The 26,137-nt window shown below is 50.5% G+C and overlaps 1 protein-coding gene across 2 annotated transcripts in view; it reads left to right on the top strand.

Annotated features, from left to right (window-relative positions):
* TRABD2A (TraB domain containing 2A) overlaps positions 1-26,137 on the top strand; it is a 53,448-nt gene that overhangs the window by 19,266 nt on the left and 8,045 nt on the right. Inside the window, exons 3-5 of one of the 2 annotated variants that reach the window (XM_080813996.1) lie at positions 16,942-17,088; positions 19,443-19,617; positions 24,217-24,307. In XM_080813996.1, the coding sequence (XP_080670122.1) occupies positions 16,942-17,088; positions 19,443-19,617; positions 24,217-24,307 (413 nt within the window). The remainder of the gene's footprint in view (positions 1-16,941; positions 17,089-19,442; positions 19,618-24,216; positions 24,308-26,137) is intronic. The other variant, XM_080813997.1, reaches the window with a different exon arrangement.

Below are 26,137 nucleotides of genomic sequence, written 5' to 3'. Positions count from 1 at the left end.
TATGGGCAGATTTGTTTGTGAGCATAAACACTCTTTGACAGTGACCTCTTCAGGGCCTGTACGTTGTCCCTTGTGCCGGGAACCCTTCCTCATGCTGTTCCTCATGCTGGCTGATTAAGCTTACACATTATTTCTTCCATGAAGAATCCTAAGGCCAGACTCCGTTGTTCTGAGTGTCCCTTGTGGAAGCCTCCGCCGGAGCCCTGATGACTTTCTCAGAGGTGCAGCCTTTTCTTTTTCTTTCTTTCTTTCTTTCTTTCTTTCTTTCTTTCTTTCTTTCTTTCTTTCTTTTTTTTTTTTTTAAAAGATTATTTGTTTATTTATTTGAGAGAGAGAGAGCACAAGCAGTGGGAGGAGCAAAGGGAGAGGGAGAAGCAGACTCCCCACTGAGCAGGGAGCCAGACGAAGATGACCACGAAGACCATGGAGGGCTCGATCCCAGGACCCTGGGATCATGGCCTGAACCGAAGGAGACGGGTAACCAACTGAGCCACCCAGGTGCCCCTCAGAGGTGCAGGCTTCTTGAAGGCTGGGCCACACTCCGACGGTCCTTGCGCCCCAGCTCCTAGCACGGTGTCTGGCAGGCAGGAGGCGCTCGTGAGTGTTATGGGATGATGGGCAGGCCACTGCAGAACGTGTCCCTGAGGCCCATGGGTGACAGTGGGCTCGGCGATACCTTGGCCCAAATGGGACACAACATGAGCGTGTGCCCATTACTTCGAGGAGTTGAATACAACCTTTCTAACTGTGTTAAGACCAGCAGGTTAAAATACACAGTATGTGCAGTCTTTTCACTTTATTTCACTCTTCTGCTTTTTTACATTCTTTCCTACCATTGCTCTGTGATACTGTGTGTTCTTCTACATGGCGGGGTGACGTGCTGCGGTAAGTGTGCACACCCTAGGAGCCCGTGGCATCTTGCCCCTAAATCAACCTTGGGCCTGCTTGCACACAGAGCATCAATATAGCCCTTGTGATGGACACTGACTTCAGACATGGGAAGTTCAGGCTGGGCCATCAGGCCACCCAGCGAGGTCTTCCATGGCATTTCTGCATCTTGGCCTTCCCTTGACTTTCTTATTTTTGGACCAGAAGTGGGAAATGGAATCAACTGTGTACCTCATGGCTGGCTGTGATTTTTCACGAGCTTCCAGACAGGGACTTGAACTCTGTGTTTCCACCTGGGGACAGGCCTGCTCAGGATTTGAGTCTTCTTCTTTTATTTTTTAATGACAGGTCTTTATTTGGGACACATTTCTTCAGCACTCAGCTTGGGCTAGGTGCTCTGTTTCTCATTTTGGGCACTCAAGAGACAAAGCTGGTGGTGATCCTGCCATCCCCCGGCTCTGGGCTGCCTCTCTAAAGTCCAAAGTGAAGTTTAAAAAAGGAGGTATTTTTGTACTCTTGCACGGACACGCCATATGCTGCTGGCTCTTCTGGCTCTGGCCCCATTCTGCTCCCTTTGGGGTCATAAGAGAAGCACTTCCAAGGATGCTGCAGTCTTGTTTCTGCCCCATGTCCCTGCCTCCTACCTGATGAAGTAGGCTGGGAGCAGAGCCCTTTGACACCGGAGCAGCCAGTTCTTTCATGGTGGATCAACTCCAGGATACCCCTAGACTCTAGGAATAACTCTCAGCATCTCTCTGTGGGAGGGATAGGGGAGTGTGAGCCCTCTGTCTTTTGTCCACAGTCCACCTCCCAAGCAGGGGGGCTGAGGCAGAGTCTACCCTGCTTGGAGGAGATGGGGGAAGGAAAGTGGAAGGAGCTGGGTGGAACTGGACTGGCTGTTCCCTGGGGCCCTGCAAGGAGCCAGAGTCTCAGCAGGGTGACGTGCTCTGTGGCCCAGTGATGGAGCAGGGCTGCCCTGGACACTGGAGGGGGACATTGGTGGCATTGTATAATGTCACACCTTGGGCATCATGGCACTTCTCTGCTTCTCCACTGTCCCTCCTGACCCATTTTTGTGCTGCCCTTCCTCCCTACACTTTTCCATGAGGCCTTTCTTTTCCCTTCATGGTCATTCAGGCCTTCAAAGGGAGCGAGTGGGGCTTTGGTGCCAGCCTCAGCAAAGGCTGTGGAATCATAAAATGTGGATGATGACTTGAGAGACCTGAGTGGTCGTCTTACCCCATCCCTGGGGGCCCTGACTCCATTCCAAGCAAGTCTCTGCTCTTGGCAGATACGTTGGGTAGGCAAGGTTGCTTATCACTGAACAGAATATCCTCGAGGGGTGCTGTTGGTTGACTTCTCAGGGTGGAGATGCTATGTGCTTTCTGGGGCTTCAGTGGGGCCCCCAGTTGGCCCGGGACCAGACAGCCATGTTTGCATTTGCAGTGGTCGTGGTCATAGGCTGGACACCGTCTGACAAGACTGCTAATGTTGTAGACTCAGCCCAGGCCCAGAAGTGATTCTGAAATGCTGTAGGATCGAAAGTCCTACAGTGTTGGGCAGAGGGAACATGTTTGTAGACATTTGAGACAATCTGTGACTTAACCCAAGCTCAGGGGCCTGATACCTGCCCGTGCCCTTCCCCACCCTCCCTCCACTCCCCTACTGCTCACACCTCCCTTCCTGGATTCGAACTTCCAAGGTCCTTGTCGGCTCCTCCTTTTGGACTCCTGTTCTTGTTACCTTGCCCAAATTCTGCAACTCTACGCGGGTTTCTGTTATGGACTGAGTTGTGTCTCTCTGCCCCCCATTCATATTTTGAAGCCCTAACCCCAAGTACCTCAGAATGTGGCTGTATTTGGAGATTGGGTCTTTAAAGAGGTAATTAAGTTAAAATGAGATCACCGGGGTGGACTCTAACTCAGTATGACTGGTGTCCTTATAAGAAGAGGACATTCGGACACAGACGCACACAGAGTGAGGACCATGTGAAGACACAGGGAGAAGACAGTGGTCTACAAGGCATGAGAGAGGCCTCAGGAGAAACGAATCTCATGACACCTTGATCGCTGACTTCCGGACTCTAGAACTGAGAGGAAATACATTTCTGTTGTTTAAGTCACCCAGTCTGTGGCACTCTGTTATGGCAGCCCCAGCAAACTAATGCAGTTCCTCCTGTCTGGGCTTTCCACTTCACCTCCTAGGAATAGACCAGAAAGGCAAGAAGAAAACTCCAGTCTTGTGCTACCAGGATCCATTTACGGATCCTCCCTTCTTCTGTTTATTTCCTTCTCTCTCCTGTCCTCTGTTTCTCTCTCTCTCTCTCTTTTTCAGATTTTTTTTTTTTTTTTTTTTTTGTCAGAGAGAGAGAGAGAGCACAAGCAGGGGGAGCGGCAGGCAGAGGGAGAAGCAGGCTTCCCACTGAGCAAGGAACCCAGTGCAGGACTCAATCTAGGACTCTGGGATCATGACCTGAACTGAAAGCAGACCCTTAACTGACTGAGCCACCCAGGCATCCCTGTCCTCTGTTTCTCTTTTCTACCTTTGAGGTAAGAATACCTACATTCTGAACTGTCACACCCCACCACAGAACAGGGAAAAGGGAGGAAAGGAGGAGGGTTGGGAGAAGTGAAGAATGTGTGAGGGAAAGGGGAGGGCCAGAACCACAACCCTAAAGGAGGAGCTGACAAGGACCTTGGAGGGAGGGAGAGAGAGACAGTCTCAAACAGACTCTGGGCTGAGTGTGGAGCCCATCGCAGAGCTCGATCCCATGACCCTGAGACCATAACCCCGAGCTGAAACCAAGAGTCAGATGCCCCCCAGGCTACTTTAATACTGAGCTGGGTTTTCATGAGAAGGCTAGGATTGAGACAGGCTGAGGAAAATGAGGGAGGTAGTTCAAATGGGCCAACAGTGCAGGCAAACCTGGGGACAAGCATGCCGGGCTGGCCAAATGGTGGCAAGCTGGGCAGGCTCCATGAGCATTTGTGTAGGGCGGGATGGAGGGCGATGCTGCAGAGGGTTTGAGTGTGAGGCTGGGGAATCTCCGTGCACACGGAGCGGTTTTCGGGGTGTAGTGGGAGCTCCGAGAGCAGGGCTGCAGGCCAGTGCCTCTGGCAGCCGAGCGTGGGTTGGATGGGGGTGCCACCCCGGTCACTACTGCAGTCGCTGGAGTCAGCCTCTCAGCTAAGAGCTTCAGCCGTGTTAGTCCAGGCCCCGGGGCCAGCAAGGGAGAACTGTGGGACTGGGAAATGGGCTCTCTGTGGACTGGAGTTTGTTTGTCCTTCAAGGGAAACCTGTGAGAGAGCTGATAGTGGATATTAGATACAAAATAAGAAACATCCAGGAGCGGGTTGGACTCCGGAGGTAGTGCAGTGTGTAGCCACTGAGATGACCTGCTTGCCACTTAGGCCTAATGAGCCCCAGTAATAGCTGTGCGTGTGGCTAAGTGGGTGTGCTTAGCTTTATTGTGCTTTTAATTCGGTTCTTCATAGGATTCTTCATTGTCTGCTGTTCCTGAAGCTTGTTTGTCTTGTCAGAACTTGAAAAAATGTAAAGGAAAATTACCTTTCAGGGCAATAGAAGTTAAAAAAGGAGATGTCTGGGAAGGGGCTGAGATGGTCTGGAAGTGCTTAGCAGAGGCGGTAACTTTCGCTAGGCCTATTCTTACTGTCATCTCAGCATTGTGTGGGATTTGGGGGAAGGAGGTGTTTAGTTAGCCAGGGGCACTGTCCCAGAATACCACATGGGGGAAGTGTAAGCAACGGAAATGTGTTTTCTTGCAGTTCTAGAAGGTCAAAGTACAAAATCAGGGTGCTGGCAGGGTCAGTTTCTGGAGAAGGCTCTCTCAGCTTACAGCTGGTCACCTTCTTGCTGTGTCTTGACGTGCCCTTTACTCTGTGTGTGTGTAGGGGGGGGGGGCTGGGTTTGCTGCAGTGTCTCTTCCTCATCTTATGAGGACTGCAGTCCTATCAGATCAGGGCCCTACCCTTAACCCTAATACCTTCTTAGAGGCCCTGTCTCCAAATATAGTCAGATTGGCTTCATCCTGTGAATTTGGGGGTGGGTGGGTAGCACAGTTCAGTTTGTGACAGGAGGCCCATCTGACATCAGGCAGGATGCGGACTGGGTGGAAGGGAGAGAGAATGGTCAGGAGGCCTGACTGAGGAGAGAAGGAGGAGAGGAGAGACGTGGAGGGTGTTGAAGGGGTGGCAGGCAGGGAAGAGAGGGAGGGCCTGGTGCATCTGCCAGGCTTCTCCATGGGCTCTTCTGCTCCTCAGGAGCCAGCATCACTTACAAAAGGACAACCTACCAAAGGACCGGTTGGAATGTCACCGAAGATGAGTTTCTCTCGTCCTCATGCTTGAGTCCTTTCGCTGCGAAGAGCTCAGTTCCAAGTGCTTGGGAGTGCTTCCTCCCCCACCCTGGAAAGCGGAGCTCAGTGTCCGGAGAAGGGTGCGGAAGCCTTACCTCCTGTGTCAGGCAGCACGTATGAACACGACAAGAAAAGGAGCAGGATTTCTCACCATCTTGCTTTGAGGGGCCAGTCTAGACTATTCCACAGGAATAGTCCCCTTTCAGGTACAGAAGGAGGAGGGGTTTTTCGGAGTGGCTGGAAGGGAGAAAATAAATGAGCTTGAGGAGGACATCCCCCCCGCCTGGATACCCAGGTGAGACAGGAGAGGCCAGGACCAGAAATCCTCAAGGGGGGTCTCGAAACAATATCGGGGCGGAATGTTCTGAGGACAAGGAAGACCTTCCCCTACGGCTCTCCAACTATACTTCAAGGGGCTGAATGGCTCTCAAAAGTGAACTAAGAAAAAAGACCCAACAACCCACCGCCCCAGAAGGTGAGGCCTGCGCCTGAACAGATGCGAGCCCCTTTGTTCAGAGAGCTGGGAGGCTGGTGGGGTGGTGCGGGCTAATGGGAGCCGCATAATGGGAGGTGCCTTTCATATGCAGAGAAGCCCTTTGATCTGAGGGGGATGAAAGTGCTGGAAAGTGGAGAGGCTCGATGGGGGGCCTTTGTCTTTGACAAAAAAGGCATCTGCCGGACTCGAACCCCCTCGCCCGCTCCTTCAGCCCAAGGGCTCCCGCAACAATGCCCAGACTGGGACCTGGGTCTCCCCACAGCTGAAGAAGTCTCAGGAAAGAGAAAGAAGCATGCTGCAAATATTGGACAGGGAGCTTAATCGATTCTTTCCACAGCCCAGAAAGAAAGGGAAAGAAGCACTGTAGGGAAGCAAGGGGAGAGCGGAAGGGGAGACATGGGGGCGAGCGGGCCGGGGTGGGGGGTGGGTAGCAGGAAGGAAGGGTGGCATTTGAACACTGGAGTAAACTGTCTGGTAGTAGCCGTGTTACTTTTCTGAAGACAGTGCAGATGAGGTGAGTATGCGGCATTGGAGGGATGGAGAAGAGTACTCAGTTAATAAGACATGTTTTGGGGTGGACTGGTACTTTAAAAAAAAAAAAACAGTATAAGGCAAGCACAATATGAAAGCAGACATCCATCCGGCTCACTCTGTTTCCAGAGGAGAAAAGAAAGTCCCTTTAAGTCTCTGTGCTGTCAGAAGATCTAATTGTGTAATAACTTCCAATAGTTCTTCCTTTCTTCCTGTCTCTTACCCTTCTTGAAATCTTAACCAATACTCAAAACAAAGCACTTGGCATTTGGCTTAGAGGTTTTTTGGTTGTGGATGCTTTTTGAGTCATTCTGTGGAGTAGATGTCCTCCTGGGCCACAAGCCTGGTGGTGCTGTGTCATTGACGGGATGTCCATCTGGTTGTCATGCGTGTGGCTTGGGAGGGAGTGGACAGGCATGTCCTGTGGAGGGCTGTCCCTTCAGGGGCTGTGGTTGGGTAGGGAGTTGGGAGAGGAGGGAGCATGGTGGTTTTGGCATGTCTCACTTCCCTAGCAGGAGAGAGGGTCTGAAAGAGAGGACTGACCTGACATAGTGATCTCTGGGTGCGGGGCACAGAGAGTAACTTTGAGGCTGTCTCTGAATCTTTTTACCTGAGCAGTGCTGTTATAACCAGGACAGGGCGTTCAGGAGAAGTAGGCATACTTGCCTATCCTTGCTGAGAGGTGCGTGGGCCCTAAGCAGTTGGGCCTTGCCTTGGGAGAAGTGGGCTTTAGACACCTTGGAGAGGTCAAGGCTGGTCTTGCTGCCTTCCTGCTGTTCTACCCAGCTTCTCATTGGAAAAAGCATGAACTTAGGAGGCCATAGATCTAGGATCGAATCCTGGCTCCCTCCTCATTTCTTACCTTTTTGACCTGGGGCAAGGTACTGAACCTTTTTGAGTTCATTTCCTCATCTGTAAAATGGGGTTGATGAAACAAACACCCTAGGATTATAGTGAGGAATGAACGAGAGAGCCTCTGTAGAGGATCCAGTGCATAACAGACTTCCGCTAGAAGCGCGCGGTTACCTTTACTCCTATCACCCTAAGTGGTTGGGCTTATTTGTACCGACTCAGTACGCTCTTATACCTCATCCCTGTTGACACATCTCTACACCTTTTCCTCTTGCCTCCTTTTATTCACATTCTTTTCAACCTGGCAGGAGAAACTGGGACAGCACGGGGGGTTGAATTTTATTTCTGAATTCAGTAGTTTGCCTCCTTACTTGAATCTTGTCAGTGATTGGTTCAGGATCCTGGTTTTAAGCCAATCAGCACGGAGAAGTCTTCTGGCTTCTCTGATTGGTGTAGGTGTGAGCACGTGTCCTAAGTTGGCTCAACTAGATGGAAGAAAGAAAAGGTTAGAACCCTGGTGTTTGCTTGCCTTGGCTCATCTTGAGTTTTCTAGTTGTAAGGGTGGTCCAGAAATTAAGCAGGTGCATAGACCAGGGGAGCCCTAACCTTACTTCGCTCCTTGCTTTTGGCTTTCTGCTGTGTGAGAGTCTGTTTCCTTACGATTTAAACCGACTTAGGCTCTGTTCATCCTGATCCCCACTGTCGCTGTAACTGCTTTGTAGAAAGTCCCCCATCCCTTACCTGAAGTCACCATTTTTCTTTACCATTTTATCAAATATGTGTTTTAAACAATATGCTGTTTGGTCTTGTTCTCAAATTGTTATAGAATAATTATACATGAATATATACGTGTGTATATATATATATTTCTATAAATGGAACTATACTATATACCTAATTCTGTGTCTTGCCGGTTAACCAAAATTGTGTGTTATTCATCCATGCTAATGTGCGTGTCCACTATTCATTTTCACTGTTGTGTGGCATCTACTGCAATTTTTTAGTTCTCTTCTTGATGGACTGTTTCCAGGGTTTTGCTGTTTCAAATGATTTTGCTATAAACATTCTCATAGGAGTCTCCTAGAACACACATGCGAGAAGTTTCATTCCCATATGCTATCGTTTTCCTTTCTATTTAATTAAAGTGTAGTAAGGAAAGCTGGGTTGACTCTCTAGGGACACTTCTATGAGCCTCGGTCCTCCTGCTCTGACTCCTCTTTAATCGGCTTCAAAGGTTATTGTTTCTTTGGTGTCAAGAATTAGGTATACTTGATCTCCATCCACTTGCCGCCACCTGCTGGCTCCAGGATGACCCCTTTGCCGCTCCCCAGCACAGTCTTGGACACTCTATTTCCTTCTACCAAGAAATGAGACCACTGTTTTTATGGTAGGACTGGCTTCTTCAAATTCTTTGAGAGACAACGCAGCTGGGTCTGTCACCCGCAGAACCTGACCTAGCCATAGATTGGCTCCTTCTGTTTGTGAGAGGCTCTAGATCCTTCCTGGTTGGGCTGTGGTGAGGGCAGGAGCTGGGTCTGTTGCTCCTGTGTTTGTTACCCTAACAAAGTCCCACAGACTGGGGCCTTAAAATAACAGAAATGTATTCTCTCCTAGTTCTGGAGGCTAGAAGTCCCAAGTCAAGGTGTCAGCAGAGCCTCGCTCACTCTGAAGGGCCTAGAGGAGAAGCCTCCCTTGCCTCATCCAGCTCCTAGTAGTTTCTGGCAATTTTGGCCTTTCTTGGCTTGTGGGTGCATCCCTCTGATCTTTCTCTGTGTTGGTCATCGCATGGCTGTCTTCACTGTATGTCTCTACAGTGTCTTCCAGCTGTGCATGTCCATCTGTCCACATTTCCCCCTCTTGTAAGGATACCATTCCTGATGGATTCGGGCCCACCCTAATGACCTCATCCTAGCTCGATTACATCTGCAAAGACCCTATTTCCGAAAGGTTCACAAGTAATGGGGATTAGGACGAACATATCTTTTGCGGGGAGAAAAGTCAACCCATAACATCCTCTTTTTACTCCCTCTGCTGCCTCTCTGGCTGGTTAGGGAGATGAACTTTGGACTAACTTGTCTTGCCTGACCTGTGGGGACTTACACTTGTCTTGTGGGGATGGGAACTCCTACCAGGAGCTCTAGCCTCTGTTTTCCTTCTTTCTTTCTGGGCTTTGGTACTGGTCCGGGTGACTCTGGCTTCCATCTCCTTCCCTCGTGGAGCCTTCACTGTGCCCAGATGAGATGCTCGCTGGATGTTTAGCTGTTCTTACGTTGGGCTTACTGGTTGTCTTTGCAGTTGCCACACTCCTGCTGCCCCCTGGGGAGGGACTGGGTCCTGGTGACATGCTGGAAGCAGCTTCCTAGGATGAGCTTATAGTACCCTCTTCCATCCTGTTTGGACTCTCTGTGGCCATGCTGGGTCCCCCCCCCCCCCCCCCCGCCAAACCCCTTTAGTCATGCTGGTGGTGCTTCTTTCTGGACCCTTGCTAGCTGTTGCTGTCATCACTCCCTTTGTCTGTCCTGGGCTTGTAGATTTGGTTGCTGCCACACGCACAGCTCTTGTTGAGGTCCTGTGGCTGCTGGTGCTGCCACCGCCCCTGTCCTTGTCCCTTTGGCAGAGCCTGTAGGCCCCGTGACTGCAGGAGATTATGTGCTCGGGGTGGATACACTGGCCCTTCCATGAACAGAGGGTCTTTGGGGGTACATTGGATTCCCTCACCCTAGCATGAGCTGAGGAGGTGGCTCAGACACTATGGGGACCATATGGAGGCTCCTCATGGTCACCTGACCTGATTCCCTTCTCCGTAGAGCCCTGTGGCCTGTGCCAAGGGGAGGAGAAACAACAGAGACAGAGAAGACAGACCAGAAGGGTCTGCTCCCCTCCCTCCCTGAAATGGAGCAAATCAAATGCTTTCAAGTGGAAGAGCGTTTGAGGTCATCACGTGCCATCTCCCCTTTAATGTAGGATCCCCCCCCATATGGACATTCCAATTTTGATTGAACAGTCCCAGTGCCAAGGAGAGCAATATTACCGTTCCCCAGGGAACATCCTTGTACACTTCTCTATTGGACATGTGGGCTAGTATTTCTGTAGGAGAGATTCCTAGAAGTAGGACACATGCATTTTCTGTGTGGATGGCTGCTAGCAGATTGTGTGTGTATGGAAACACACATTGTATTGTTATATATAAAAATGACTACATGACAGTCATGGAGGAGACAGGGAGCTCAAAAAGAAGAAAGGAACTTCTAATAGTAAAAATGTCCCACAGTAGAGCAGAGTGCCTGACTTGAGATAGCAAGCATTCAACAAGAAGAGCTTGGTATACCCTGGAGAAGCACCGGGAACCTCTCCAAGGTGGCAAGTCCCCAAGTGGTGGCTTATTTGGCTGTGAGCCCTTTCAAACATCACGCATCTTCCAAGGGAGCCCCAGAGAACAGCAAAGGTTTTGCAGGACCTGTCCTGAAGCATTCTGAGCCTGTCTCCTTGTGTGTTTGCATAGACCTGCCATGGGGCTCTGCTTGTCCTCTGTCATAGACCCAGGCCTATCCATTGTATCCCCAGCTGTGTTGGCCCGAGTTCAGCCAGGACCCTCCACGGGTGGCCTCAGGAGATAAATGAGCTTTTCCCAACAGGCAGGAAGTCCTCCTGTGTACCCTGATGATAGCAGGAATGTTCAGTTGCAAGCTTCAGGCGTAGCTGCTGTTTCTTATGGTCAAGGACAGAAGTCTTGACAGGTTTCAAGGGAGGTAGCCTGCTTAGCTCTAAGATCTTGGATCTTTAGATCTTTAGCTCCTTCCCCTGGTGGCCTCTGGTGGCCTCTGGTGGCACGTGTAGCATGCTTCTCACCGCTTATGGCTGGGCAGGCCAACAGCTTGGCTCTAGGTCATGGAGGGTGGGCTGATGGGTGCCAAGCCCATGGCCACCATTTGGGATGTGATTGTGTAAGTCGGTCACTTCTCTTTTGCTGATCAGGGTGATGTGCCCTCAGACAACCACATGTCCTTGAATACATGCTCTCCTTGTATTCTTGCTGCCGCAGCACCCCTGTGAGGTGCTGAGCATGCCCGAGGTGTGGCTGCTATGGGACTGGGGAATGCTGTAATAGATTTGCTGCTCTTGGCACCTCCTGTTTTTAACAGCTGGGTAAAGTGTAGCTCAGGGCCGAGATAGCGACTGTGATGGCCTGTCCCTTTCTGGGGTTTCCACCTCCGCCTAGAGGTGCCCACTGGGTGTTTCTTGATCCTTTACTGCCCTCTGTGATCTGTTGCCGTCATACACCCTTTTGTCCTGTCCCACTCCCAGTGGGCACCCCCTCGGGATGGGGACCAAATCTTCATCCCCAAATGCAACTCCACTTCCCAGAGGACAGGCTGATGCTCTAGGGGGTGGGGAGGGGCTACTGCTGTTACTATTTTATTATTATTATGTAAGTACATCACGGGAATGACTTTGCTGACTGCCTTCAGGCCCTCAGAGTTTTAAGGTTCTACCACCTTCCCCTCTAGTTCTCTTTTCCCTGGAGCCTCTTGCTTGGCCCTCAGGTGAAAAAATTGACGGTGAGAGACAAGGACCTGTGTGAGGTATCTGTCGCTCAGGAATTTTTAAGAGAATTTGTTGTTCTGCATCAGCCCAAGTAGCTTGGCAAGATGGTAACCATACAGGAGGCACAATTCTTGGAACTTCCCTGTGCACTCCAAAAGCAGAACTTGAGAATTTAGAACACGGCTTTCTTCTGAAATGATGTTTTTGGGGGTAGTTTCTAGGTTTGGCCACAGAGCATTTTGTTTGCATGCAAAACTGCAGAAGCCATGCTGTTTCAGAAGCATGCCGGACCCTTAGCCCACATCCTTCCTGGTGAGGATATGAGTCAGACTCAAGAAGCTACGGTGCAGAGAATTGTCATTCAGGGTCAGAGAACTGAGCCAGGAGTTGTCTGCAGGGCTGTGCACACCACGGGCTCTCTGGAGACGGTTCAGGTTTTAAAGAGCTGGATGTGTTTGCTCTTCATTTCTGCAGGTTCCTGAAGCTCTCACCCTAACTTAATTCCATCAGTGACTCCCAGCCCCGCCGGCACAATGTGGGTGGTGGTTTGCGCTAGGGTAGCTGTAATTACAAAATGTGCGGGGGTGCCTAGGTGGCTCAGTGGATTTAGCAGCTGCTTCTGCTCAGGTCATGATCCCAGGGTCCTGGGATTGAGCCCCGTATCGGGCTCCCTGCTTGGGGGAGAGCCTGCTTCTCCCTCTCCCTCTGTCTGCTGCTTTGCCTACTTATGCTCTCTCTGTGTCAAATGATTAAGTAAGTAAGTAAATAAATAAGTAAATAAGTAAGTAAGTAAGTGCATGTAAGGGGGCGGTTGCACGGGCTCATCATGGTTTATGTGCCTCTGTTCTAAAGCATGGAGTAGCCCTGAATGCACCGTATAGATGGACACCCGAGATTAAAAGAAATAAGCAGGCTCCGGAGCAGTGGGCAGAGCATGCCAAGATTTATGTCAACAACGAAGTGGTGGGTAATGAGTTGCAATCTGGGGTTTGGAAAACACTGGCTCTGAAGGTTCCTGGGAAAACCACACCATCTGGGTATCTGGAGGAGAAGGCTTATCTGAGATCTTGCAGAAATGAACCTGAGTCCTTATAGGATTGTCTGAAATCTTCATCTGTAGAATTCTGCCAGGGTTTCTCCTTGGGGCCTGCCTGCATCTGCCTGAGCCCAGAGCAGAGGTCCTGGGGACGAGGGAAGCAGAAACATGTTCACCTTTAGCCCAGAAGGCTGACCTATAGCCGGCAGAGTTCCAGTAAGGATCAAGAATGTGCTGGTTGCTACATTCATAAAGGGTCCAGCAACTGCCTGTAAATCTCACCAATAGTTAATATTGAATGGAATGATGAGCACCATAGAAATTGTGTGAAAGTTTTGTGAGTGTTAATTCAAAGAAGACATTTATGATCTTGTACTCCCTGCATGTCACCTCCCTCCGTGCGCACTAATCATATACCCTCCAGCTTCATATAGTGCAGCTCCCCGTGCCCGGGGATCCCATCCCTGTGCTACTCATGTACATGTACTAAGTTGCACGGTACAGCAACTTGTGCTTGCCACACTAGGACAGCTCTGGGTTGGGGGCTGTGGGGTCACCTCTTGGGTCACCTCTTGGGGTGACCCCTGGGCTTCTGCATCCAGCCTGCTTTCTTACTGGAAAGGTTGTAGGAAACCTTCATTTTGTCCCTTCTTGCAGCCAGAAAATTCCCTTTTCCTTTTTTGTGATTTGCTGTAGTCACTAATGTTATCTTAAGGATAAGGATAAGTCTCAGGCTGCATGTACTTCAGAAACCAAGGAGAGCCCTGTTGGCCAAACCCTGGCGTTTTATCCCATGATTGTTTTGTCTTCCATTGCAATGGATAGCTTCAGTGTTTGTCCGTGGAAAGGCATTTATTTGAGTGCTTCAAGGCCAAAGGAGCACAAACAGAAAAGTGCAGGATATCCGTACATTTATTTGTGTGTCTGTCTGTCTGTCTGTCATGTATCACCTATCTGTGGGCTTTCACGGACAGAGATTGTCCCTGGAAAGATACACAAGGCAAGGACCCCAGTGATTGTTTTTCGGGAGTGGGATAGGGGTACAGGAATAGGAGGGAGCTCTTTTTCTTTGTACTGTTTGAAATTTTTACCACATTCATATAAACTATTAAAAAAAGAGTAAGCTGAGACTGACATGTTTTGACTTGTGTCTCCAAATCCTTACGTTGAAGTCCTAACCCTCAGGACCTGAGAATGTGACCTTATTTGGAAATCGGGTTTTTACAGATGATTTAAGATGAGGTCACTGGAGTGGGCATTGATCCAATATGACTGTGTCCTTTTACAAAGGGAAAGTCTGGACACAGACACACATGGGGAGTGTGCCACTTGGAGCTTGGAGTTCTGTAGCCACAAGCCCAGGGACGACCGGAAGCTAGGAGAGACTCCGGGAACAGAGCCTTCTCTAAGTCCTTCAGAGGGAGCGTGGCCCCACCAGCCCCTTCATTTTGGACTTCTGGCCTCCAGAACTGTGCACCAATACATTTCCGTTGCTTAAGCCTTCCAGGTTGTGGTCCTTTGTTATGGCAGCCCCAGGAAAGTAAGATCCCAAGTGAGAAACTGTTAGCAGAGTCTCCAAAGAAAGGGATTGATGGGCTAGAGAGGAGGAGGGGTGGGGGGAGGGAGTTGGTTAGGGATGAGGTGGTGGGGGGCAGCATGCACGGCCGGGCCCACCCCACCTGGACCCTGTGCTTGCTGCTTTGCCCTGCCTTCCCTTCCTGGTTGCCTGCCTCGGCTCTCAGCTGGACAGGCTGCCCGTGAACAGATGTGATCCTGCGATGCCGGGAGGCCAGGTCAGTGACAAGCCTCCTAGGAGAGGCCTCTGTGCTCAACGTAACAGGACACAGTTGTTTTCGAGGAGTTTGCTAATCTGTGAGTCACATCCTGACACCTCAGATTTCTCAGATGGGCTCAGACTTCACCAAGCCATCAAGGAGAGTGAATTGCCTCAGAATGACCCACAGTCATGAAGCCTGTCAGACTGTGGGGCCTTTCCAGGTGCCACAGTAGGTCTCTGAGGAAACCGGGTCCGGACCTCCATGGTGTCAGTCGGCTGAGTTTGGGGCTGTGTATTGTTTTTGTGGCTCTGTCTTGTGTTCCCTGACTCCTGCTCCGGGGCCTTGAGACTTCCTGCAGAGGACCCGGGCGGGGCGGGGGGGGGGGGGAATTACCTCCTATAGCTGCAGAGGCTGACACAGAAGGCCCTCCCGCCTGGTTTGCCCCAAAGAAGACCCCTCCAGAAGTGCCTCAGGGCCCTGCCCCTGGTTGCATGGAGCTTGATCATCAAAAGTAAATTAACGTCCCAGCGAGGCTTGGGAAGTCTGTTCCGAACAGGTGAAATGTCTTTTGGGTAAATGACATTTGACCACATCGAGAAGGGACTGAATAAACAAAGGCCTGGTTTAACCTGCCTGACGGGCCAACACGGACTTCTCCATTTGGCAGATCGGCCTGTCCAGTGGGATGGGTGGCTCTGTCTTCTCTAAATACCAAGAACGCCTTCAGAAAAGCATTTCAAAGTCAGTGGGAACTCTTGGAGGAAGGTCTGAATGCCTTTAGGAGAAGGCAGGCTCCATTAGCACAGGATTGTGAGCCAAGCACAACTTGGCTTAGAGGTGTGAGACCTTGGCCTGGGGCTCCACAGACCTGAGAAGGGCTTCATTCTGCCCCTCCCCCTCCTCTCCATAGATTTGTTCCTCCAGCTAATCCAGAGAAGTCACTTAGCCGTTCCCAGTGGTGGTGGAGAGGTCCCAACCATGTGGCTTTAGAACCCAGAGGCTCATCTTTGTGGACAGCCAAGTTTCCTCACTTAGATCATAATTTGTGGACATGCACCTGGGTGTGTCTGTCAGCTCATGTCATCAGAGAGGGGTGGGGACAGAGCCTGGCCCAGAAGGTCTGGACCCAACAGAGAGGAGGGGGACATTTTGAGAGGAGAGGAGGGGATTCTACAGAAGGACCTGCCCCCACTGCCTTGGGTTCAAGCCTCAGGACACGGCCAATAGCGTAACCAAAGGAGACCGGGCCACTGGAGGAGGGTGTACAGCAGGCGTGGGTCACTATGGCCTATGGGAAGCAAGTCACCGAGCCCCCCTGCCTCTTTGCCCTCAGAATGAGGGAGATGTGTGACAGGAGGAAGTCAGGGGGTTGGGGCTGCGCAGGGTCATCTGCTGACTCGACACATGTAATATGTTGTTTCCAGAGAACCGAAAACTTCCTGCTGAAGACCTCATCGAGTGCTCAGGTGTCAGCACCTGCCTCTCTGTCAGCAAATGGGGAGGGAATATTCCAGCCAGGCAGTGTCTGTACACGATTACTGGGGCAGCACGTGGAAGGGCAGCTGTCGAAGGTGATATGTCTGCGTCCACACCTGGGAAGGGCAGGAGAGAGAGAGTGCCATGGCATCTTCACTGTGGTCAGGAGCCCCAGTCCCACCTGGTGCCAGAATCCCACCTCCCCCTCTGTCCCAGCTCTCCAGTGCCACAGAGAATCCAGTTTTGTCAAATTCCTTGAGGCTGGATTTTCCAAAAGGATGTGCAGTGAACCCTTCTCTAGTGATGTGTGGCCCAAATAAACTTGGGAAACCTGCCACACTCTCCCTTTGGAAGAACCCACAGCTCACATTAGTGGGTATCAGAGACTCTGAGAAACCCATACAGGTAAAGCTGTTTGATTTTGCTTAGCCCTCGTTTCCTCCTTCTCTATAACTTCTATTAACTGTAACTTCTATTAATGCCCCACCGATCCAGTGAACCCATTAGGCAGCAGACACCCCATTGGTGGTTAGAACAGACTCGTGGATGTTGTGTATAGGTTCCTGTCCAGTCCTTTGTGTAAGTGAAGCGGTCATCAGTATGTGCCTGTCTGTGTGCCCAGCTGCCTCCTGCCACTCCTCCCCAGCTTCTTCAGACATTCATTGCAAGCCGTTCTCTGGTCTCGTCATCTCCTGGGGACTGTCATGGGATAGCTCCTGGTGGTCTGTGTTCGTTTTAAGACACTTCCTCCTGTGTGACCCACAAGGGGCCAACTTGGGTAGGACTATCCTCCTTTACTTTGGACACTGCCCAGGGATTTGTGTTCCCTTTTTCAGCAGCAGCGTCCATGTCCTTGCACGACAAACCCAAGGCCATTGCCAACCTTGGACAAAAGAAATAAGATGGCAGCTAATGATTGCTGTGTCGGTGAACTTAAAAGGGGTCCTATGTTTTCTCCCCTCAGGTCATCTTTGCTTTGAACCAGACCCTCCTGCAGCAGGAGAGCCTTCGAGCAGGCAGCCTTCAGATCCCCTACACGACGGAGGATCTCATCAAACACTATAACTGTGGGGACCTCAGCTCCGTCATCTTCAGCCATGACAGCTCCCAGGTGAGGGCCTTTGTCTTCTGACCAGCTCAGCTTGCATTTAAGCACAAGAGGAAAGACATTACCTACTGACACCTGGACCTTCTGTGTACAAAGGATCGAGGTCATAAAGGGCTCCAAAAATAAAACTGGGCAGGTTTAGATGTTGAAGGAGATCCTGCAGCTAACAGAGGCATTCTTTATGCTACTGGGAACTGGGGGGCATTGATGAGCGTTAATTCTCGGATTGAGGCAAAGAATGAAGCTTCAAGGGATCCAGCAGCCGGGGTGGCCTCTGGAGCATGGAAGGGATCCAAGGGCGAAAGCCCCCTGGCTGACTTAGGCAATACTTCCGGGAAGTGATGGAGCAGAACTTCAGCTGCACCTTAGCAGTGGCTTCTAGGAGCTCGTGAGCAGAATGGGTTGGATTGTGTCCATGACCAAGCTGGGGTAGTGAGTGACACACGGGACAGGTTTTACCTGTGGCCTCTCAAGGGGGAAGGAAGCTCAGAGTGCAGCCTCTCTACGGGGATGTTTGTTACTCTTTTATCAACAAGCTTCCTGGGGACAAACCATGGCTCCCCCCCTCCCCCCCCAGCAATACCATATGGCGGTGGCAAGTGCCAGCTGAGCTTCTGAGATGGGGAGTGTGTTGTCTCCAGCCCCAGGACCAGCGTCCTCATGCGGGAGGAGGGCAAGAGCAATGCTCAGGGTGTGTTAGATCTGGGGACCCTATCATAAGGCAATGCGAGTGACTATAAGAGGTGATCAAGGAATGGCAGCCTGGGGAGAGGGACAACAGAGGCTGGACCCAGCATCAGCCCCACAAGCGTCAAAATAGTTAATGAGCTTTCCGGAGAGTCTAGTGCTGGAGGAAGTAAAACCCAGGCAAAGCAAGCAAGGGGAAGGGGAGAACAAGGAATGCACTAAAGAAGGAATAGTAGAGTTTATGGTGATGACAGTTCTTACTGGCACTTGTAGTGGGTGTGGGGTAAGTGGGGAGACAAGTCACGGTCAATTGGGACACATTCAAATCTGAAATGGCAGGAAAAGCTAATACGGACGGGGGATTTGGAAATTAGATGGGTAAATGCCAAGGCTGGTGGGGGCGGTCAGAGAGAGGCACCTTATACTTCCCTTTTCTGTGGCTCTTTCATCCCTGTCCTGCTCACAGCGCCCCCACCGGTGGTGTGGGGTACTGAGGAGGTGCCTGCCGTGGTGCCAAGAGGGCCAGGCTGGTCACGCTGAGGGGCGCAGGTCAGAGGGCACGTTCGGCATTTAGAAGGGACAGCAGGATGGCAGTGGGAGGCTGCCCTGCACACTCTGGGCTGTCTGTGGGGTGGGGCCGGGACAAAGGAAGCGCAGTGCTGAAGAGAAGGGTCTTGGAGAAATGGACAGAAGGATCACACATAAACGACAGGATTTTGGAAAAGACGATAAAGGAATAGATGAAGGCTTTGGATTTGGAAATGAAAAAAGTATCATTTCAAGTAAATAGCCGAAGGGGATCTGTTGGTGGTGAAATGGAAATTGACAGCTGTGCCACAGAATCAGGACGTTCAGAAGGCCTTGGTGGGGCTACTGCAGGTGGGAGAAGCTGCCTGGGTGGATATCTTGTTTTACAAGCTTGTAAATGGTGAAGCTCATTAAAGTCCTGGGTGGAGGAGAGAGCACCGCACTCAGGATGAGGGGATCCAGGTGGGGTGGGAGAGAACCTGTGGGTCACCTCATCTACAGCCGCTGGGCTGCAAGTACCACCCGGACGGTCATAGTTTTGGTGTAATGTCACCCTGTTGTTAGTCCAGACACCGCAGCTGGCCACGATGTGTGCCGGAGCCAGGTGAAATATTTGCCAGGAGGGCCAAGAACACCGGAGAAAGCAAGAGGAAGACATGGGAATTGGAGACGTAATGACAATGAACATGTATGGAATTCAGAAAACAGTCAAATGGCTATAGGCATTCCATGCGTTTGCTGGTAGAATCATAATTATTGGTTCTAAACTATGTATTTATGTACAAGTGTTTTCCTAAAGAAAGCATGTGTGAATCCGACAAATACAAACGGGCTGTGCTAAGGTAAAGATAGGGTGTCCTTATACAAACACATAGTGCCAAGCACTCTCATTTAAATGGAAGAGAAGCGCTGTCTAAAATAGCCCAAGGGTTCTTTCAGTGCTTCATTTACTGTGTTTGCACCTGGGTTACAGACAGTGATATCCCAGTTTGAAAAAGCAGGTGGGAGACCCCAAGAGTAGTGTGTCTGCCCCCCCCCCCCCATAGCAGTTTGACCGTCTAGGCTTTGGTGCTCAGATTAAGCAACTTCGTTCGTTACTCTGTTGCCCCTAATTTTTTCCGTTTCTCTCTCTTTTGGCGGAGGTTCCCAATTTTATTAACGCCACGCTGCCGCCCCAGGAGCGCGTCACGGCACAGGAGATCGACAGCTACTTCCGCCAGGAGCTTATCTACAAGCGGAATGAGAGGATGGGGAAGCGGGTGAAGGCGCTCTTGGAAGAGTTCCCTGACAAAGGCTTTTTCTTTGCCTTTGGAGCTGGTGAGTCGTAGGTTACCTCTGCTGGGACGCTGGGCTCGGACGCTCCTTCCACGAGGGGCCTGCCGGCGCGGCGCCTGGAGGAGGCGAGCTGAGCGGCAGGCACCTTCTTTGCCGTAGTTCACTCGCCGAGAGGCTCCATTGATGCCCGAGCGCCCGGCAGGGCTGCAACTTCGCTGGAAGGCCCGGGGCGGATAGACCCCGCTGCTACGGACTGCTAACAGCGTGCGGGGAAACAGACTGGGAAAATGATTTTCTTCTGTGGGCTTTTTGAAATAAATTATCCCCTCTTCTTGAGTGATTCTATCACTTTCTATCTTTGCCCCCTCCAGAATTAAAGATGGAAGTGCCAGAGGCTGGGAGGGTGCAGAGAGACCATTTGCTGGCCTCCGCTTTCTCCCTTCATTTCTTCCACTAGCTTCATAGACTTGGGCAAGTCACCTCCCTCAGTTTTTCTTATGAGTAAAATGGGGGGGTTGGAGAGAAGCTCTTCCAGAGTGGCTGGAGGGGTCCGGTATAATTATCACCTCACCTCAAGATCCTGCTTCATTACAGCAGCGAAATCCCCCCCCCGCCCCCCACGTAACATAACATTCACAGGTTCCAGGGATTAGGGTGCAGATTTCCGGGAGCCATTTCCACAACATGTGAAAATTAGTCAACATGCTAACCCCATATAAGTAGACTAAAGGCCAAGTATCATGTGATGCTCTCAACAGATGTAGAAAAAGCTGTTGATAAAGTGTAGCATTCTTTCATGATAAACACACTCCTCAGAATTGGGCTAGAAGGGAATGTGTGAAAAATCCCACATTAACGTTTAATGGTGAAAGCCCAGGACAGTTTCCCCCTAAGGTCAGGAGTAAGACAAGGATGGCTGCTCTCACTGTGTCTCTTCAACAATGTAAAATTAGACACAGAAAAGGAATAAAAAACATTTAAATTGGAAAGGAGGAAGTGAAACTATATTTTTTCTCAGGTGCAATGGTCTTGTGTGTAGAAAATGCTAGGTAATCCATCAAAAAACTGTGAGCACTAATAACCAAGGGTATAAGGAGGCAGGATACAAGATTAATATACAAGAATCAGTTGTGTTTCTATACTCCAGCAATGAAATTTTGAAAATGCAGCTAAGAAACCAGGGCCATTTATTTATTTATTTATATTAAATTTAAATCCAACTAATTTAAAGCACACATACAGTGTGTTATTAGTTTCAGAGGTAGAGTTCAGTGATCATCAGTCTTATATAACACCCAGTACTCGTTACATCATGTGCCCTCCTTAATGTCCATCACCCAGTTACCCCTTTCCTCCACCAACCTCCTTTCCAGCAACCCTCAGTTTGTTTCCTATGACTAAGAGTCTCTTACGGTTTTTCTGAAGCCAGTTCCATTTAAAAGCATAAAAAAAATGCTTACTACTAAATCTAACAAGTGACATGCATGATGTATAATGAAAACTAAAAATATAATTGAAAGGAATTAAAGAAGACATCTCATGGTCATGAATTGGAAGACTTGATAAATACTGTTAAAATGACAGTATTCCCCCAAATTGATCTATACATTCAGTGTAATTATTATCAAAATCTCAGCTGATGAAAATGTTTTAAAATTAGATGGTGGTGATTTTTGCACAACTTTATGAATATTTCAAAAATCTCTGAATTGCACACTTTAAAAGGATATATTTTAGGGGTGCCTGGCTGGCTTAGTCGGAAGAGCGTATGACTCTTGATCTCCAGGTCATGTGTTCGAGCCCCTCCTTGGGTGTAGAGGTTACTAAAATAAATAAAAAGAAGATGAATTTTATGTTACGTGAATTATACTCAAATAAAGCTGTTGTGGAGAAAATGAGAGATTGGGCTCCTATATTTTGTTCATTGAAAAATGAACAATTTTGCCTTTGATGGCTGGTTCCTGTGAGCTGGGTGAGTGGTTTTCCTCTTCCCTAAATCATTCTGTATTTGGATTGTGCACTGTGCCAGGTCGTACTGTGTCCACAACTGGCCCGTCTCAGTAAAGCTGTTGGCTCTGGTCCTGCAGCACCCTATAGGAGTTAGGTCCCAGAAGCCCTCATGGTGTCTGGTGGCATGATGGTGGCTCTCTGTTGGGATGCAGAGCTGGTGGCTGTGTCCCAGTGACTGTGCTGGGTCCTCCAGGAGGGAAGGTGCCAGCCCCTGAGCATGGGCTTTTGCTTTCAGCTCCTGCCAGACTCAGCTGATGTTTCCAAAGCTTTCCTGATGTTCAGTGGTAGAGAGTAGGGCACTGGGGCTGGGGGAAAGGCGGATGCTTTGAGATGACAGTGACTCACCCTGTGGCGTGAGGCTGGGCAGCAGGTTGGTGGGCAGGTTGATCTGAGCAGATTGTGGGGCAGGCCCTCTAGTTGGGGACTGTGCTGGACAGAGGGCTCAGGTGAGACTGCAGCACCTGGGCTAGCCTCATTCTCCGGGCACAGCTCGTTGTACTGCTGCAGCTCTGGGGAGAGGCCTCGCAGCCGCTGGGCATTTGGGGATGGGGAGTGCCCTGGGCAGCTGCTAGCTCCAGCACTTAAAAGCAAATAGCAGCTTTTGCTGCGGGGGTCTGGCGATAAAATTTAGAGATGAGAAATGGAGCACACCTTTGGAGTAGGAGGAAAATTAAGTCAAACAGAATAGCTCGGTACCAATAGCTCAGAAAGCATTGGTAATGGGGGCAGTTCATTGACTTGACAAATATTGTTTGCCTTCCTGATTGGTGGAGAGCGTGGACTCTGGAGCCAGACCCCTGATGTTTGAGATGCTATCTGCTTCATCTCTCAGTGCCTCTTCTCACCTGTAGGATTGTTGGCATGAGGGGGCAGTGTCCAGTGATGTGTAAAGCACTGCACCTTGTAATGTTCAGTGACTGTTTATTTTTGTGATCACCCCCGCTGTGTGGGCTTGGCAATGGCTGAGGGAGTGAGGTCAGGGCAGCACTCTGCAAGCTTAGTAGCCACACCCCCTTCCACCCAGCCCAGGCATAATCTTGTATGTATGTATGTATGTATGTATATATAAGTGCATGTGGGGGGGGGGCGGGAGAGGTGGAGGGAGGTTGGCGGGGGAGGGAGAGGGACAAGTAGATTCCCCTGAGATCATGACCTGAACCGAAACTAAGAGTTGGATGCTCTACTGACTGAGCCAGCCAGGTGCCCAGGCATAATGTGTGCACTTCTGCACCAGGGTTAATCTGGGCCTTGCCAATGTCCCTTTCATCTGAGCCAGTTGCCTCTCATCAATCTTGGTGTCATATACCCTACAATTGAACCCAAGAATGGAGTAGGGCCCAATACCTTCTGCCACAGTCCCCGCCCTCGGGCTCCCTAGGGTCCCAGAGGCGGATCCAGGTTCATTCTGTGCGACCAGGACACGGGAGGGAGCTACAGACCACTTGTCGTCTCTTCTGCAGCATGGATGTACCTTAATTTGCTGTCCCAGTCTCTGGTTATCCAATACTAAGGTGTCAAAATTGCATAGACTCTGCTGCTGCTTAGCATGTGAAGTCCAGAACCTGTTTTACCTGTTTGCTAATTTAAAGTGGAGATAGTAACAATCCCTCTAAAGTTCTATGCCATCACATGATAGACTGCTACAATTTAATGGGCCATTTAGGACATTAAAGTGCCATACACTGTCACAGAGAGGGACATGTCAGTTCTGAGCATCAAAACCAAAGGAGGGGCACCTGGGTGGCACAGTCTGTTAAGCATCTGATTCTTGATCTCAGCTCAGGTCTTGATCTCAGGGTCATGAGTTCGAGCCCTGTGTTGGGCTCCATGCATGGAGCCACCTAAAAAAAAAAAAAGAAAAAAAAAAAAAAAAAAAACCCTGAAAGGAAAGAAGGTTAATCCCAAGATCTACTTTTGGCCTTTAAAATGTTTATTTGAAGATGTCACCACAAGCTTATCTGTTTGATCTTTGTTGTTTTTTATTAAAAGGGAAAAAGTGAGGGGAGCCTGGGTGGCTCAGTGGGTTAAAGCCTCTGCCTCAGCTCAGGTCACGATCTCAGGGTCCTGGGATCAAGCCCCGTGTCGGGCTGTCTTCTCGGTGGGGAGCCTGCTTCCCCCCTCTCTCTCTGCTTGCCTCTCTGCCTACTTGTGATTGCTGTCTGTCAAATAAATAAGTAAAATCTTAAAAAAAAAAAAGGGAAAAAGTGAAATAAAATTCAAGTTGAGGTTTCCAGCTATGGTGGCTTCTGCTAAACGGAGGTTTTAACTGTACATTTATCTTTATGTGTCGGACAGAAGGGGGCTTGGGTCTTAGAGGTGGTTGACTTGTATAAATGAGGAGAATGGTCAGGACTGTTAATAGTGCTTTCAGAGGTAGAAGGTTGGGATTTGGTGTCTAGGCTGTCTTCTGTGTGACTCTGGGCAGCTCACTGCACCTTTCTGATCCTCTGTGTCCTCATCTCTGAAATGCTGGTTACAGCTCCCTGTCTACAGACACTCTGGAACTCTCCTGGGCTGGACAGAAAGGATGGAGGGTTGCCCAGGTTATTTCTTTGATCTGGGGTGTATGTTTGGGGGTATGTTTAGTAATCAAGGGAACAGCTGTATTTCTGATCATTTTTCTTCCCGCAGGTCATTTCATGGGCAACAACACAGTGCTTGATGTCTTGCGGCGCGAAGGCTATGAGGTAGAACACACCCCCGCTGGACGACCCATCAACAAGTAACCTTCCTGTGCTTCTATCCTGGTTGGGGAGCAGTTAGGGAGACCAAGACCCCCATGGGGCTTGCCTGGGCATCAAGGTGGGCTGTCCCCTAGGGGCTCCGGAGGCCTCCAGCAAGGCTCTTACCACCTTTCCCATCTGGTGGCTAAATGGACACTTAGCACCCAGCTCAGCTGGCATCCTATTATGGCTGGGGCTCTGTCAGACATGGGTTGGCTGCAGGCACTTTGGGCAACAAGACTGTGGACTTTTCCTCACAGTCTTGGGGCAGAGAGGATAAGGGAAGACTGCTCCACGGTCCTGGGGGGCCCTAGGAGGGGTGGTTTGGCTTAATGCTCAGTGCCCTTCCAGTGGGCATTTGGGAGGTTTCAGGGAGGCAGATGGTGGAATCAGTCATAACGTCAGGTCAGAGGGGCTAGAGGTGCAGGACGCCCCTGTGAGACCTATCTTGGGGGCAGGAGCCAAGCCCCTTCTCTTTCCCTGAGCTCCCCCCACCCCAGGTCCATTTATTTCTAATTTTGATGGCCCTGTGGATACTTCCTTCCCCTTCCATGCTAGTCAGCTTGGACTGCCATCCCAGAATGCCACAGACTGGGCACTTGAACAACAAAAATGCATTTTCTTCCAGTTTTGGAGGCCAGAAGTCCCAAATCCAGATGTTGGTAGGTTTGGTTTCCCCTGAGGTCTCTCTGGCTTGCAGATGGTACCCTCTGTGCACACATAATCCCAGCGTCTCTCTCTGTTTAATTTCCTCTTCTTACAAGGACACCAGTCAGACGATCCCAGCCCACCCTAACAGCTTCATTTTAACTTAATCACCTCTTTAAAGGCCCTGCCTATGAATACAGTCACATACCGAGGAACTGGCTGTCAAGGCTTCATCGTAGGAATTCACCCCAGAACACACCCATTCCTTGCCCACTCCTTCCAGATCGTGGTCACCGGCGCCCCCTCCTGGCAGAGATGTCAGCGGTGCTGAGGAGAATGCCGGTTGGGGGAGAGGTGGGTGGCTCTCTGCTGAGGGGGCAGAGAGGGGGTCAGAGGTGGTGCCGCTCATGACTGCCCTTCCCCAGGTACCCTCTCTCTCTTCAGAATCTCCCTTCAACTCATGTTGTTTCAAGCCAGGGCCTCTTGCTAGCTCCTCACTCCAAAGGGTCCTACCTCGCAGTCCAGTGCCCCCCCCTCCCCCCCAGGGGGTGGGCCGGAATTCTGCCAGTCTCCTTCAGTACAGCCTGGGCCGGTCTCCTCCCCCCCCCCCCCGCCCCATCCCCTGCCACTTCGTACCTACGCGCAGTGCGTCAGTAATAACCGTTCTGCACTAGCACTACTTCTCTGCAAAAGCCCTCACCTGAGACTCCTCATTTCTCACCTTCATCACACCCTGGGCCTCCTTTCTCCGGTTCCCTCCTCTACTTTCCCCTGGCCCTCACACTCTGATCCATTCTTTCCTTTCTGTGGGACTAATCTTGCAAGTGTCCCTTCCTCAGAAACCTTCAGTGGTTTCTCCCTGTTCTTTTCCAAAGTCCGATTTCTGTGTGCTGATGTGTCGGCTCCCAGACCCTACCGTTTTTCCAGCACAGGTAGGCTTCTTGCATGGGAAAACCTCCATTCCAGGCTGCTGCCTGTCCACCTCCCCCTGACAGGGAAGACCCTGCCCCTCCTTCAGCCAGCTCTGCTGATGGCCCAAGTGTGGCTCCTTCTCTCCCTCCTCTCCTCCTTCAGCCCTGGACGGAGAACCCAGCCCTTAGTGGTTCTCTGCTTGGTTTGGGGGGACTGGGTCTTTCCTCACCTACTGGCTGTGTGCTCCTGGGTAGCAGGGTGGGCTGGCC

Source organism: Martes martes, assembly GCF_963455335.1.
Source record: "Martes martes genome assembly, chromosome: 9".
Classification (NCBI taxonomy): domain Eukaryota; kingdom Metazoa; phylum Chordata; class Mammalia; order Carnivora; family Mustelidae; genus Martes; species Martes martes.
Note: the sequence above shows the minus strand (reverse complement) of the source record. Positions and strands in the feature narration are given on the sequence as shown.